Genomic DNA, 14,284 nt, shown 5'->3' on the forward strand with positions numbered 1-14,284 from the left:
GTATCACCGCGATCGCACCGAACCAAAGAATAAAGTAGGCGTATTATTTGGAGCGAAGAGTGAAAGTCGTAAAAACTGAGCCCACAAGAACGTGACGCACGTGCGGTTTTTTTTCAATTTTTCCACATTTGGAATTTTTTTTCAGCTTCGCAGTACACGGCATGTTAAAATAAATAACATTACGGGAAAGTAAAATTTGTTACGCACAAAATAAGCCCTCACACAGGTCTGTACACGGAAAAATGGAAAAGTTATGGATTTTTGAAGTTGGAGAGCGAGAAATGAGCCGGAAAACCCTCCGTCCTTAAGGGGTTAAAAATGATAAACAGTCACCATTGAAAATACAATTCCACTTGCAAAAGAACAAGCCCTCAAACATCTACTTCAATGGAAAATAAAAGTCAACGCGTTTATTATGTGGCTGTAATAATGTGTTTCCCGCAGTAAAGCTGTCTGTTTATACGTTAATACTTCAGACATAAGTTTTAGCTTTTTAAAATGCAATTAAAAAAAGAGAAAAGAATAGCCCCGCCAACAAAATGGCCGAAACACGAACGTAACGGCGACACTAATCAGAGTCCTGGCGCGGTTTCCGGCGTAGGTGTGTTCCGCTCTCATGGGCGGAGCGTTTTTCTACTACTCAACAGCCAGTTTTAGCGGCATTGGGCGTTGTCTGTATGTAAATATCTAAAGCTGGGCGTGGTTACTGTTTCTCATCTAAAAGTGGGCGTGCCTAGGAGCGCGCGTCCTCGTGCCCTGGCAGTAGTAGGTGGTTGGCTGCGCTGTGTGTGCACGTAACGTCCGGCCTCGTCATGTTGTTTCCGGAGCAAGGGATGGAAGCGGACGGGACGTACGAGCAGGGCTTCGTGGGGATCCGTTTCTGTCAGGAATGGTGAGGGCTGAGGATGTGCCGGGGCCATGGATTAGTGGGTCACGTGCTGCGCTATGCAGGAGGAGGGTCACGTGACTGCTTTGCTGCTTTACAAGTCACCTGTAACCGATGCTGCAGTTGTGTAGTGTGAACAGAGCCATAGACGGTGCTGTGTCATTAGTCTGCAAAGTAGATCATCTATGACCTGTCTTAAAAGTTATGGCCTGCCCTCACAGTGAGGAGGCAAACTTAGAAAGCTGGTACAACCTCTTTAAAGGAGTCTCCTCAGTATTACGTCTGCATCTTGTTTAATAACCTTTGTTAAAAATGTATTTTTCTCATCATTTCCCCTTTAGTAACAACATGTTGTATCCTAAAGAAGACAAAGAGAACCGGATTCTCCTTTATGCGGTAGGTGATGTCATTCTCTGTTAGTAATAACCTCTTAGTTCTGCTCAGCCTGGGTTCACATCATGTTATTTGCCATACATTGTCCTCACAACATATGGCACTGACATATCCCACCTCTTATACATCGGTATAGGTCCCAAAACACCCCACCTGTAACCCCCTGAATGCAGGGGAGGAGTGTACATTTGGCAGCAGCCGGAGATTGGCTCCTGCTATGTATGGGGTGTTTCCCCGGTGATGTGACTGTCCTTATATGGACAGTGACCTCCCTGGATTCCCCCTGCCTGCACTCAGCAGAGGCTAGAGAAGGGGTGCAATACTCTGCATCCGCTCCTCATAGGCGGTTACTCTACCACTCAGTCGGCTGGAGCAATGAAATGACAAAGCTGCGTCTTTTCATCCTGCCTTTATGTCGGATAAGATGGATAGTAGTCAGAGGCAAAAACTATGTAGGGAGTTTCCCCGACGTATATGCTGTGCGTATGCAAAAACCGTGATGTGAACCCCGCCTCAGTATGACATTGGTAGGGGTCCCAACATCAATCAGCAGAGCCCAAAGCGGACAGCGACCATTCTCTGTAAAGTGCCTGTGACTGCAGCAAGTGAATAGGAGCAGGTACAGAGTACGGCCGCTATCCTGAGCAGGATTTAAAAGAGAAATCAACCTTCCTCAACTTTTTACTACTTCCGGATACAGGAAGACTATGCTTCTCCTCATTAGCGGGACATTTCTACATAGATACGAGCATACTCGTCCTGCAGATCACAATGGAACTGTCTTTGTGCCTGTACAATCCGATACACAGCCTGGACTTGGCTTAACCCCTCGTTGTGGCAGCTAAAGAGAGGGACCAAGGAAACAGGGTTCCCTCTGTTGGGCCCCTCACAGTGAGATTGCAGGGTTACAATATGAGAAGTCAGATCAAGCTATGGAAGCCTATTAGGCCCAGCCCTGGGTCTAATTAGCAAACTGTCAGCTAGTATGAGGGATGCTGCTGGATGAGGGATGCTGCTGGATGAGGGATGCTGCTGGATGAGGGATGCTGCTGGATGAGGGATGCTGCTGGATGAGGGATGCTGCTGGATGAGGGATGCTGCTGGATGAGGGATGCTGCTGGATGAGGGATGCTGCTGGATGAGGGATGCTGCTGGATGAGGGATGCTGCTGGATGAGGGATGCTGCTGGATGAGGGATGCTGCTGGATGAGGGATGCTGCTGGATGAGGGATGCTGCTGGATGAGGGATGCTACTATTCCAAGTGTAAGTCCTCTAGTGGGAAAGCAGAAAAAAAAAGTAAAATATTTTTTTAAGAAATAAACACTCCGAATAGCAACCATTTCCCTGTTTACAATTATGTTCTGCTGAAAAAAAAAATGGTATTAACAAGTCCATAGCGTCCTTGGCTAAGCAGATATTATTATTAATATCATTATTATTATTCCTGTATTGAAAAAGGTATAAAGAACCAATTCAGAATTGCCATTTTAGTGCTTTCTCATCCCAAAAAGACCCTAAAGCAATTCTATTATGATTTGTAAAGTGCAGTGGTGCTATATAAATAAAGATTATTATTATATGACGAAATGTTGCCGCATTAGTAGTTTTGTTTTTTTTTTGATTATTATTTCCAGTGTCGAAACTGTGACTACCAGCAAGAGGCGGATAACAGCTGCATCTATGTCAACAAGATCACGCATGAAGTAGAGTGAGTACCTATACGGAGCTTCCATCCGTTCACAGCATTGTCATGTTTTATATCCTACACGATATTTAGATATTGGGGATAGTTTCCTCCACTCCCGTCTACCTGTCTGTATAGATCAGTGCTTCACTTTCTCCATGCTCTATGGCAGTACCACAGGGTGAGTGTAACGACTCGCTGCTCCATTCAGACAGAGGACAACCGACATAATGGTGATCAGTGGGAGAACCTATTCCTCAGACCTGCAGCCATCAGCATGTTACCCACTATGCAGCCTCATGAAAACCAGTATAGTCATCCCATAAGTGGGTTGTCTTATTAAAGATGATTAACTCTCAAATTTGGTTGTGTGGGGGTTAATGTTGCTCTGGCTCCTAAAGGAGGATCTGAAGTAGGGAAAAGAACCTCTTCCATGATGTTCATTTGCCATAATGGGGTTTAGGGCCAGAGGTTGTCATAGGGTTAAAAAGCTTCAGTAAGTGATCACTGCAGTTTAAGTGGTTTCTGTAAACTGCTCCATCCTGGTTGACTTAATAAGTGTTCACCTAAGGATACATTCACACAATCAGATCCTGGGTGAGCACAGGGCCAGGTGGAGAAGGTAGGGGGAGTGAGCGCTCCTCGCCCATCCCCTCACAACTGAAAGACAAGTGGCCGCAGTGCTGGCGCCACGTGACACTGGGGGGAATTCACAAAGACTGCTGTTTAGAACCTCAGACTTAAAATTCCTCCCCCATGGGTGTTCTGGTCCAGCCTTATAGTGAATTTGGGCGCAAGCTCTGCCAGTTCTGACCTGTAGACCAGATTGGAACTGGTGCAGTTTTCCACTATAGTCTCTGCTGGTTTTCTGGAGGAGACTATAGTAAATGTGACTCGCCCGCTCTCTGCCCTGACAAGCCCATAGTCTCTTTGGTAAATTAGCATATTACCACAATTAAAGGTTTGTTAAAGATAAAGGGGACTAAAGGATTAGCCCTTAAAAGGGTTATCCTTGCATATATTAGAGGCACCTACCAACAGATCTACCTTAATAGGTAGATCCGTGGTGATAGGTTTCCTTTAAGGCTGGTCGTTGACAAACTTACTTGATGCGCATTCTGGATTATCAGGACCAAACCTAGAACAACTGAACTGACTTTCATGTTTGTTTTTCCAGTGAGCTGACTCAGATCATCGCAGATGTATCACAGGACCCCACACTGCCTCGTACAGAGGATCACCCGTGTGCCAAGTAAGTGATGCTATCCCGCATGCTGTCCCCATAATGTGCTATTTCTTTCCTCTCCATCTCACTTCACTATCTCTCTCTCCTACAGGTGTGGACACAAAGAAGCTGTATTTTTCCAGTCACACAGTGCTCGGGCTGAGGTACACATTAAGTTACATTTTTCTTTTACTGCATTATTGGGTCTTTTAGTCATCCTCTGTCCTCGCTAAGATGCAGTCAAGCCACCCCAACTACTGAGGATGTTTGCACTCCCAACCCTCCCCTGTCGTTGATGTCACTCTCTTACTGAAGTACTTGCACTTGCATATGGCTCCTCTTATCTAGGTGATGGCTCAGCCCACATCTGGCTGCATCATTGCTGGCTAGCTGAGTGAGGCTTGGCAATTGTTGAGATCAGAGGGTCCGTGTGCAAGTGATGTTGGGGTGGGGGGGGGGAGCAGCCTCAGGAGGTGGGGTGGCTTGACTGCTCCTCAACCTCCTTGACTGCATCTTGGCAAGGAGAGCGATAAACAAAAGTGCTTCTTACAGACCACCTACAACATTGAGAAACTATAAAAACACGTTTGTAGACTTGAAAACTGAAAGGCCGGTTACTATTTGGGGTTTTGTAGCGGAGGTGATGGATTCACTTTAATGTTTGCAGACAAGGGAGGTTTCTGTGCCAACCATTTGTCTTACAGCTGGAGGAGTGGAGACTGTGCTGAGGTCCTGGATGCAAAGGAGAGATTCCTGCATGTATTTCATTTATTTTGGTTGCTGAGACAGAACCAATCTTTTCCCTTTTAGTATAAAACAGATCCAGTTGTGCCTTAGTGCCTAAAACTAACCCGGCTCTGCTTTCCTTCTAGGACGCCATGAGGCTGTATTATGTTTGCACTGCTCCTCACTGTGGCCATCGCTGGACAGAGTGATTTTTCTGGGAATGCACAGTTTCTGATTCTTTGTTGATTTTTGTAGTTTTAAATAAATTAATTTTTTTACTTAAAATGTAGCGGATTATTTCTTTGTTTGTGCAGCCCTGATTTACCATTAAGGGTTCCTGGCTCAGAAAGGAGAGTCTTGAAGTTGTGGCGATCAGTCTTTAGTCTGTATTGTCAGTCATCTGGTGGGGACAAGATTTGAGAGGTAACAAGGAGTGGGATGGATCAGAACTCCCATTTCTCCCCTCAGAGCCCCAGATCCTCTTTTCCTCAGGTGTTTGGAGAGTAAGGGGTTGTCTGGGTGCACCTGAAGAACATGCAGGGTGTAGGTGTCAGAATTTGGTGAAGTAAAGCCACACTCCTCGCATACATAGATCTTGGATCGGCGCTGGCGGTAGGCATAGCTCTGTAATACACCATGGATCTTGCGCAGGTGAGACTCGAGTGAACATCGCTGAGTAAAGGACTTGTCACAGGCCGGACACTTGTATGGTCTTATTCCTGTAAGGGGAATTTACAGTGTGATCTACTTAATACAACAAGCAACATTTACATCCAAATCTAATTAGGAAACATAACTAAAGGCTCATTAAGGGCAAGATGGGAGGCCCTCTTCATAAGATAAAAATATACACTTAAATTTGGACATTGATCCGGCCCAGTGCAGTTATCTTAACCCATTCAGAGGTGGGGTTTGCTATATATTGCAGCAAACACCCACCACTAATACCCACAATAGGTTATAGCGCTGATCGTGGGTATTAACCCTTCCATGTGGATGCCACCATTTTTATTCCGGTCATAGGTTACCATGACAGCCTCGGGTCTTCGTCAGACCCCATGCTGAATGGTATCTGCAGTGGCTTATTTCCATGAATACGATGTAAAAATGCCATATACTGCAATATAGTAGTATTCTAGTTTATTTGAGGAATGATTAGACCATCTAGGGTTAAAGTATCATAAAGGGTTTGAAAAAAAAAAAAATTTAAAGAGTAATAAAAAGAATTTGAAGTCACCCCCCTTTCCCTAGAACTGATATAAAACATATTTAGCAGTAAACATCACAAACGCATTGGGTATCCCGTGTCTCAAAGTGCCCGATCTATCAAAATATAAAATCTATTATTCCCGGCCGCGAACCCCATAATGGAAAATAGCGCCCGGATACCCGAAATGCTACTTTTACAAGATTTTACATCGCATTAAAAAATGTAATAAAAAGTGGTCACAAGGTCTAACAGTCCTCAAAATAGTAGCAATAAAAACAGCTCATTTTGTAAAAAAATGACACCTCACACTGACAACTCCCTACACAATAGTATGAAAAAGTTCACCTTCTGAAAAAGCGTCAGGTGACTTGAAACTATTTTTTTTCATACACATTCTTCTCATTTATTAAAACGCATACCTATAAATATATATCCTTATATAAATTTGGTATCATTATCCTGTCCCTAGTGAGAGTGGGGTTTGTATACAGTAATGAGTGCATGGGCCCCTCCATTCCCTGGATGTTCTGGAAACTTTCAGGGTCAGTAATAATATTGATAACCATATTAAGCTCTTTCAATTTTAAATTTCAACACAGTAAACCTCAGGGTGCGGTCACACGTCGCGTTTAACGCATGTGTTTAAAAACGAATTGCAAAAGCTAAAGAGAGATCTGCCTAATTAAACAGCTGTTAAAACTTGTGTTTACAAAATGCAAATTTTATCACATGCGTCAACCATTGTGTTTTGTAAGTGTTAACAGCTGTTTAATTGGGTACATCTCTCCATCTTTTGCAATGCGTTTTTTTTAAACGCGATGTGTGACCGCACCCTTAGTGGCCAAATCCTTTAAGAAGCTGTAAGCAATAAAATGTAAGTATACATTGCACACACTTACCTGTGTGTGTTCTCATATGGCGCTTCAAGTCAAATGTGTCATTAAACCCTTTACCACAGCAGGGACAGCGGTGTCTCTTTTGGATGCTGTGACATTTCAAGTGACGGGTCAACATGCGCTGGAGGGGGAATGTCTTCCTGCAAGCCCGGCAGGGGAACGGACCCTAAAAGTAAAGAAAACTGCTTCTAGTGGAAGGATTTCTACTGCTTGAAAATTTTTTGACCACCTTCTTGTGGAAAGTGGCTTTATAGACAAACTATCCTACAAGCTGTATTTACGGTACATACGCTGGGATGTGCTACATCAGCTTTACCTATTACTCGTACTCGGTTTCCTTTAAAACTATGACCGGGTGCATTGTGTGGCAGTGATGATACTCTCAAACATCACCACCCCAGTTCCGATGTTGCATAATGCACCTGATATACAATGGACAGAGAAGAAGGAATTAATCGTCGATGGCCATACTGCGGAGGGACACATTCCTTTTGGCATGGAAATGGTAATACCCAATCGTGAAATTGATTCATAAATATGACAAATAGTACGATGCAAAGTTACAATTGGAAAATGATCCACTATTGCCACTGCAGTGGCAACATTAAGCCAGACAAGGCTGCTCATGGCCTCCCCTTTAAAGATTTACAAATCTGCAGTGATCAGATGATGCCCACAATCGAGGGGATATATCTGATGAGACAAAGGTATGTAACATCAACTTCCTACACTCTGGCATCTACCAACAAGTTGTTTTTTTTTTTTTTGCCCCACTGTAGACTTCTATTTAAAGGGAACATGTCACCAGATTTTCACGAATCAAACTAAGGGTACATTAACACACGGTATGCCCACCTTGCGGGCATGCCGCCTTGTGCTGTAGAGGAGGAGGAGGTGGCCCCTCCTCCCTCCATAGAGAATAGCGGTACACGGCCGCACACAAGCCGAAAGATAGAGCATGCTCTATCTTTTTGCGGTGTGGCACCGTATCGCCGCCGTGCCGCTATTGCCGTCTATGGGGACGTACATGCTGCCGCATGTACGTCCCTGCAGACGGCCATGTGAATGAGCCGTAATGACAGGTTCCCATAGTGCTATGCTAACTATTGCCCATACTATTCTTAGCTAAAAAAAATGTCATAGTTCCTGTCCCCAGGAAATGAATGAATGAAAGCCTACTTGGCACCCTAACAGAAGGAGCAGCAAGTCAAAAGGGTAAGGTCACTGTGGGGGTCATTTATCTTAGGCCACATGCACACAACCGTATAAAAACAGCCGTATATACGTCCGGAATACGGTCCCATGCATTCCAATGGGCAATGCAGCCATCCATGTACATGGCCGTATTGTCCACCCTACGGTAAGCGAGGTGTATAAAAATATAGAGCATGTCCTATTTTCCACAGTACTCCATTCAGTATGGCCCATAGAAGTCAATGGGAATGTATAAAATACGGGCTAAAATCGAGCATCAGGTGGTTGTGCTCCCTATGCTTTGTACACAAATCAGGTTCAAAAAATAGATTCACGAAAGCAGCAAAAATAGCTCAGAGAAAGGGGAAATAAGATAAACGACTGTCCATGTCTCTGTCAGCCAAAGGGACGGAGGAAGAGGAAAATGCCGGGAAGAGGAAGAGACTTGGGCTGAGTCACACAGTTACTTTTTAACTAAAAACAATGCGGGCAATAGTTAGCATAATGCAATGGAAACCTGTCATTAGGTTCATAAGTGAAAATCTGGTGACTGATTCCCTTTAAATACATTATGTATTAATTCTTGCATATTTTTACGGGAGCAGGCTAAGCAATGCACAGAAGTAAAATTATACAATACAGAGGTCCAACTTTGACTTATGCGTTCAGCGTGCAGTCATGATGCTACAATACTTTAGTGGTAAAGCAGCAGACATATCTTAGGCCTCTGCACACAAACGTTGTTTGAATGGCCAATGCACGTCCCAATTTATTTCTATGGGCTCATACACACGGCTGCAGCTTCCATAACCCACTGTATGAACCAACTGCAGAACCAAAAAGAAGAGTAGGTCCCATGAACGGTCCTCACACTACGATGACACTCGCTGCAGTCTGTAGTTTGTGTAACTCGCATCAAACACTCATTGTTTACTCGCTGGAACGTCCGTCCCGAAGGCTCAGAAACTGGAACTGAACTGACATGCTGGGGCAGATTTATCAAGCTGTCTAAAAGTCAGAATACTCTTAGTTGCCCATGTAAACCAATCACAGCTCCCCTTTAAAATATTTATGAGCACTGGTAAAATGAAAGCTGAGCTGTAATTGGTTGCCATAGGCAACTAAGAATATTCTGACTTTTAGACAGCTTGATAAATCTGCCCCGCTGAGTTCAGTTCTGTTTCCTGAGCGTTTGGACCGAACATTCCAGTAAGCACATGATCCGAGTTAATCTCATCAAACCCGCTCATGGGCAAAAGGCCTTCGAAGAAAAAATAGCCTTAACAGTAATTTACAAACTACTTACCTCAGATGCTGCTGAAGATTGCGCTGGTCTTGGAGTGGAATGAGGCCAAATAATCAAATCTATAGGGTTTAATGGAACTGTTAATAAAGTTTGGAAAACTGAAAAAAAAAATTTCTTTTGCGCTATGAATATAATATGAAAATGGAGCATACGGTTCTGCTAGTTGCATCATCTTATAAAGAGAAGGAATAAAACTAGAAAAAAATGAAAAATGATTAAGGGGTTGGCCATTTTACCTCATGTTTTTTGTAATGTGTGGAGGGAAATATTAGGTAATTTACCAATATATATCTGTTAAATGTTCTGATATTATGGATATTAGGTATTTTGCCAATATACTGTACATCTATTACACCACCTTAGTTAATTTACCAATATACATCTATTAAAAGTCCTGTTTCGCTTGCTTGATATGTAAAGTGAAGTTTCCTGTCTTTTACCTCATTAGGCAAAGATTTCTGTCCATAAAATGGCCGCAGATGGACGGTCATTTGATCTCTCTGTCCATGAACAATCGCCCTGGCAGGACGATTCCTCGGAAAGATAGAGATCACATGACCCTCCATCTGCCGCCATTTTATGGACAGGAATCTCTGGCTGATGAGGTAAAAGACAGGAGACTTCACTTTACATATCAAAAAGCGAAACAGGACTATTAATAGATGTATATTGGCAAATTACCTAAGGTGGTGTAATAGATGTACAGTATATTGGCAAAATACCTAATATCCTGCCCCCGAGACTTACACACACTGTATTTTACAAAAACATGAGGTAAAGCGGCCAACCCCTTTAAACTTGTACCCCCTAAGTGTCAATTCAGAAATAACCCTGACTTCATTGTTCATTTGCATAGTATTAGCGCAGCAGGAAGGGGCACGGGGAGCGCTGCGCGGAGCGTTGACACAGATTTATCATAGTTAATCCCTCTATATAAACAGCAGTCTGTGAATACAATATTGTGTCCTGTTCTTTCTTTACAACTTCAAGGGCCTGAAAGACGCAAAAGAAAATAATACAGAGGATTGATCTATTGTGAAGGTGATAGAACTGGATTTGAGCTTATTTGACTGTAACAGAACATAATGTCCCCCGGCTATGAATGGCATCTGCCTCCTGGAGGTGGAAGGATCAGACCCTTCTCTATACATTTAACCAAACTGGAGGCAGTTTCAATGATTCAGTGCTAAAAGATAATGAATAAATTTATTTTTTTCTTTAATACGTTTATTGTATTTGACCTTTGGGTCCCAACAAATGTTACGATAATATTTCCTTATGCACACCTAAAATCTTAATGAAATGAATGCACCTAAAATCTTAATGAAATGAATGTGTGAATTCTGGTCTGTTATTGTGTGCAATTTTTTTTTAACCCCTTCCTGCCGCAGCCTTTTTTCGTTTTTGCGTTTTCATTTTTCACTCCCCACCTTTACAAATCTATAGCCTTTTTATTTTTACATGTACAGAGCTATGTTATGGCTCATTTTCTGCGTAACAAATTACACTTTAAAATGTTGGTATTTAATATTCCATGGCGTGTACTGGGAAGCGGGAAAAAAATTTACAAATGCAGTGAAATTGGTAAAAAAATCGCATTTGTGCCATATTCTTGTGGGCTTGGATTTTACGAATTTCACTGTATTCCCCAAATGAATTTATTCTTTGGGTCGGTACAATTACAGGGATACCAAATTTGTATAGGTTTTATAATGTTTTCATACATTTACATAAAATTAAAACCTCCTGTACAAAATAATTCTTGGGGATTTTGCCATCTTCTGGCGTTAATAACTTTTTTTTATACTTTGGTATACAGAGCTTTGGGAGGTGTCTTTTTTTGCTGCTTTTGATGACGTTTACAATGTTATCATTTTTAGGACTGTACGACCACTTTTTATAGAATTTTTTATTCTCTAAGTGGCATTTTCGACTTTGGGCGCTTTTTTCCATTAAGGGGTTAAACGCAGTAAAACCGTTATTATATTTTGATAGATCGGGTATTTTCGGACGCGTTGATACCTAATGTGTTTATGAAAGGGGGATGATTTGAGTTTTTGGTTTTTTTATTTTTACAATTTTTTTAGGGTACTTTAACCCTAGGTTGTCTGTAAGATCCTATCATATACTGCCATACTACAGTATGGCAGTATATGGGGATTTTCCTCCTCATTCATTACAATGTGCTGATAGCACATTGTAATGAATGGGTTTACACGAAGCAGCCTCGGGGCTTCCGGAGAACCCAATCAGCACATTGTAATGAATAAGGAGGAAAATCCCCATATACTGGCTATGGATCGCCGCTCCCCGATGACGTCATGGGGAGCAACGATCCTCGGCAAGATGGCGATGCCCATGTGCCGGTGGTGATCAGCGGGAAAACACCCGCGATCGGTTCTGGCACCGATTGCGGGCAATATGCAGCAAAGACTTACTGGCTATAGAGAGGGCTCAGCCCATGAGTATTTTGTAGTATTATGTCACATGTCGGTAAGGGGTTAAAGTTGCAGATTTAGGGGAAAATCTACTCCAGTCCCCTTCTAGCGGGGATATAGTTCATAATTGTTTCCCTAGTTTGGGCCAATTAACCCTTGTATGTTTTTTTTTTTTTTTGCCTTCCTCTGGATGAACACTGTATAATATAAGATTAATAGGTTGGACTTGCTGGACTGATGTCTATTTCCAAACTTATTTAATAGGATACTATGATACTACTCAAAGGGAAGAAATTTGCTTCTCCAGCACACAAAAAATATGGTAAAAGATTTTGGTTCCTTTATCCATACTGGTACAAAGCTAAAATCCAATAATTGATAAAAAGTAGGCAAATGTGGCCCTTATGATACTATACTATGATACTACTACTGTCTATGGAAGCATGTATTAAAAAAAACAACAACAACAAACTCAATCCCTATAGTTAGATACCACTTTCATTTGGTGAAAAACTTACCTGGGACATATAGATCCCCTCTTTCAGCATCCACAAGATGCCCCCATCCTGTGGCCCCCATAACCATTCTGTGTCTCTTTACCAAGAACGAACGAGGCATATCCCTGTTTATTTAAAAAAAAAAAAAAAAATTAAAAAAAAAAATAATTGGTCCACAAAAACATAGCTGCTCCCTCCCAAAAACAGCTTCAGCAGGTTGTGTATGATATCGCAGCTCAAATCTATTCTCTTTTGATAAAGCCAAGCTGTAGCACCACACACAACCCATAGACATATATGGCACTGTCTTGTAAGCTTAAACAACCCCTTTAAAATAGAAAATCAAAAAAATATTTTTTTTTTCTTCAATGGGAAGAATATGATATGGTGTTAATCATGGCCCAAAAGGCAATGTGCACAATATGGTGCCACCAAAATTAGATATAAAGACATGGGAGTTCCTCAGAAAAGTTTGGTAACCTACCTGGCGGTCGGAGCAGTGCTGAAGGTCCTCAATCAGAAATCAGTGCAGATGCTTCTAAGATGAGGTTGTATATATCTGTGTCGGATATTAGGACCTACATGGGCCTTTTATTAACTTCTAGTCATTTGAATGTCCCAGAAGTTTGCATATGAAGCTGAGCAGCTCTTGTCACATATACAGAGAAAACGGCTCTTCCTTCCCATGCAAAACAATCAGACGGACACAGAAGAGGGAGCGGGGGGGGGGGGGGCTTTTTTTTGTGATGGGACAGTTCATTTTCTAAAGAGTTTTGCAATTCTGTATTAATTGTTCTCCTGTCATCGATACAGGTGTCCTATTACCTCCATGCTGACTATTCTCCTCTCCGGCCGGGTGTGTGTTTATCCTTGTTTGTATATCTTGTCCTATACACAATCCAGGAATTAACGGGAGGTCATTAGCCGCCACTGTAGACTCATTTGACTGCCCCGTTGCCCCACTGCCTCATTTGGTTAACAAAGCTTGTTAGCTGAGATTTGCACCATTTTAACCTCTTTGAGGCAACCTTTCGATTCTAGAGTAGAGACTGCACAACATATACACGGACAGTGCTGCATCTGGGGAAAAAAAATGTCACCGGGCCCCAAAATGCAATAAAAAAAAAATCTAAAAAGGACCAAAAAAAAATTTTCAAAATGTCATTGTTATCTTTAAAAGTTCAGGCCACCAGATTTTTTTTTTTATGAGAGTAAAATAAATACAATCTAGTAAAAAATTTTTACGTTTTTTCTAGAAATAAAGTGCGACTCTCCAATTGACTGTCTTTCATGCTAGTGAGACTGTTCAACGAATCACACAAACTGCCAAAAATTGCACCCGTTGGTAGTCCATGTGTGATCCATGTGTATTCATGCCCGTTTCTTCATTTCTGAATGGTTGCCTAAAATTAAATGGCAAAACAGCTGGTTTTCCAGCATCATCTGAAAAATAAAAAAAGGGACTACACACTGATAATACAGGCGGTCCCCTACTTCAGGACACCCGACTTACAGACATCCCATAGTTACAGACAGACCCCTCCTGGCCTCTGGTGAAGCTCTCTGGATGTTACTATAGTCCCAGACTGCAATAAACAGCTGTAAGGTGTCTGTAATGAAGCTTTATTGATAATCCTTGGTCCCATTACAACAAAAATTTTAAACTCCAATTGTCACTGGGACAAAAACTTTTTTTTGTCTTGCCCTACAATTATATACCGTAATATACAATTTTGACTTACATACAAATTCAACTTAAGAACAAACCTATGGAACCTATCTTGTACGTAACCCTGTATAATTCTGTTGTCCGTTTTTTTGTGGATCT

At 42.0% G+C, this 14,284-nt stretch overlaps 2 protein-coding genes across 3 annotated transcripts; one reads left to right on the forward strand and one right to left on the reverse strand.

The window, feature by feature from the left end:
- Positions 1–732: 732 nt before the first annotated feature.
- On the forward strand, positions 733–5,200 carry POLR2I (RNA polymerase II subunit I). 2 transcript variants are annotated; one of them, XM_072123892.1, is made up of 6 exons: positions 733–892; positions 1,228–1,282; positions 2,915–2,988; positions 4,142–4,216; positions 4,302–4,353; positions 5,062–5,200. In XM_072123892.1, the coding sequence occupies exons 1-6, from the start codon at positions 813–815 to the stop codon at positions 5,122–5,124; spliced, it is 399 nt and encodes a 132-aa protein (XP_071979993.1). In that variant the 5' UTR covers positions 733–812; the 3' UTR covers positions 5,125–5,200. The 2 variants fall into 2 exon arrangements, with proteins under 2 accessions (XP_071979993.1, XP_071979994.1); XM_072123893.1 differs by lacking the exon at positions 733–892 and adding an exon at positions 1,006–1,131.
- LOC140077043 (putative transcription factor Ovo-like 1) lies at positions 5,176–9,598 on the reverse strand. The gene is made up of 3 exons (XM_072123891.1): positions 9,522–9,598; positions 7,025–7,187; positions 5,176–5,634 (listed from the first exon to the last, which is right to left on the reverse strand). Exons 2-3 carry the CDS (start codon positions 7,137–7,139, stop codon positions 5,312–5,314), a joined length of 438 nt encoding a protein of 145 aa, XP_071979992.1. The 5' UTR covers positions 7,140–7,187; positions 9,522–9,598; the 3' UTR covers positions 5,176–5,311.
- Positions 9,599–14,284: the final 4,686 nt, after the last annotated feature.

This window comes from Engystomops pustulosus, chromosome 9 (genome assembly GCF_040894005.1).
Source record: "Engystomops pustulosus chromosome 9, aEngPut4.maternal, whole genome shotgun sequence".
Lineage (NCBI taxonomy): Eukaryota > Metazoa > Chordata > Amphibia > Anura > Leptodactylidae > Engystomops > Engystomops pustulosus.

Bases quoted from the DNA above. Each gene is read 5' to 3' on its own strand.
- POLR2I (XM_072123892.1), top strand. From the start codon at position 813: ATGTTGTTTCCGGAGCAAGGGATGGAAGCGGACGGGACGTACGAGCAG. The intron at 1,283-2,914 runs GTAGGTGATGTC...TATTATTTCCAG, and splicing joins ACCGGATTCTCCTTTATGCG to TGTCGAAACTGTGACTACCA. The intron at 4,354-5,061 runs GTACACATTAAG...CTTTCCTTCTAG, and splicing joins CACACAGTGCTCGGGCTGAG to GACGCCATGAGGCTGTATTA.
- LOC140077043 (XM_072123891.1), bottom strand. From the start codon at position 7,139: ATGTTGACCCGTCACTTGAAATGTCACAGCATCCAAAAGAGACACCGC. The intron at 5,635-7,024 runs GTAAGTGTGTGC...TTCCCCTTACAG, and splicing joins CCATATGAGAACACACACAG to GAATAAGACCATACAAGTGT.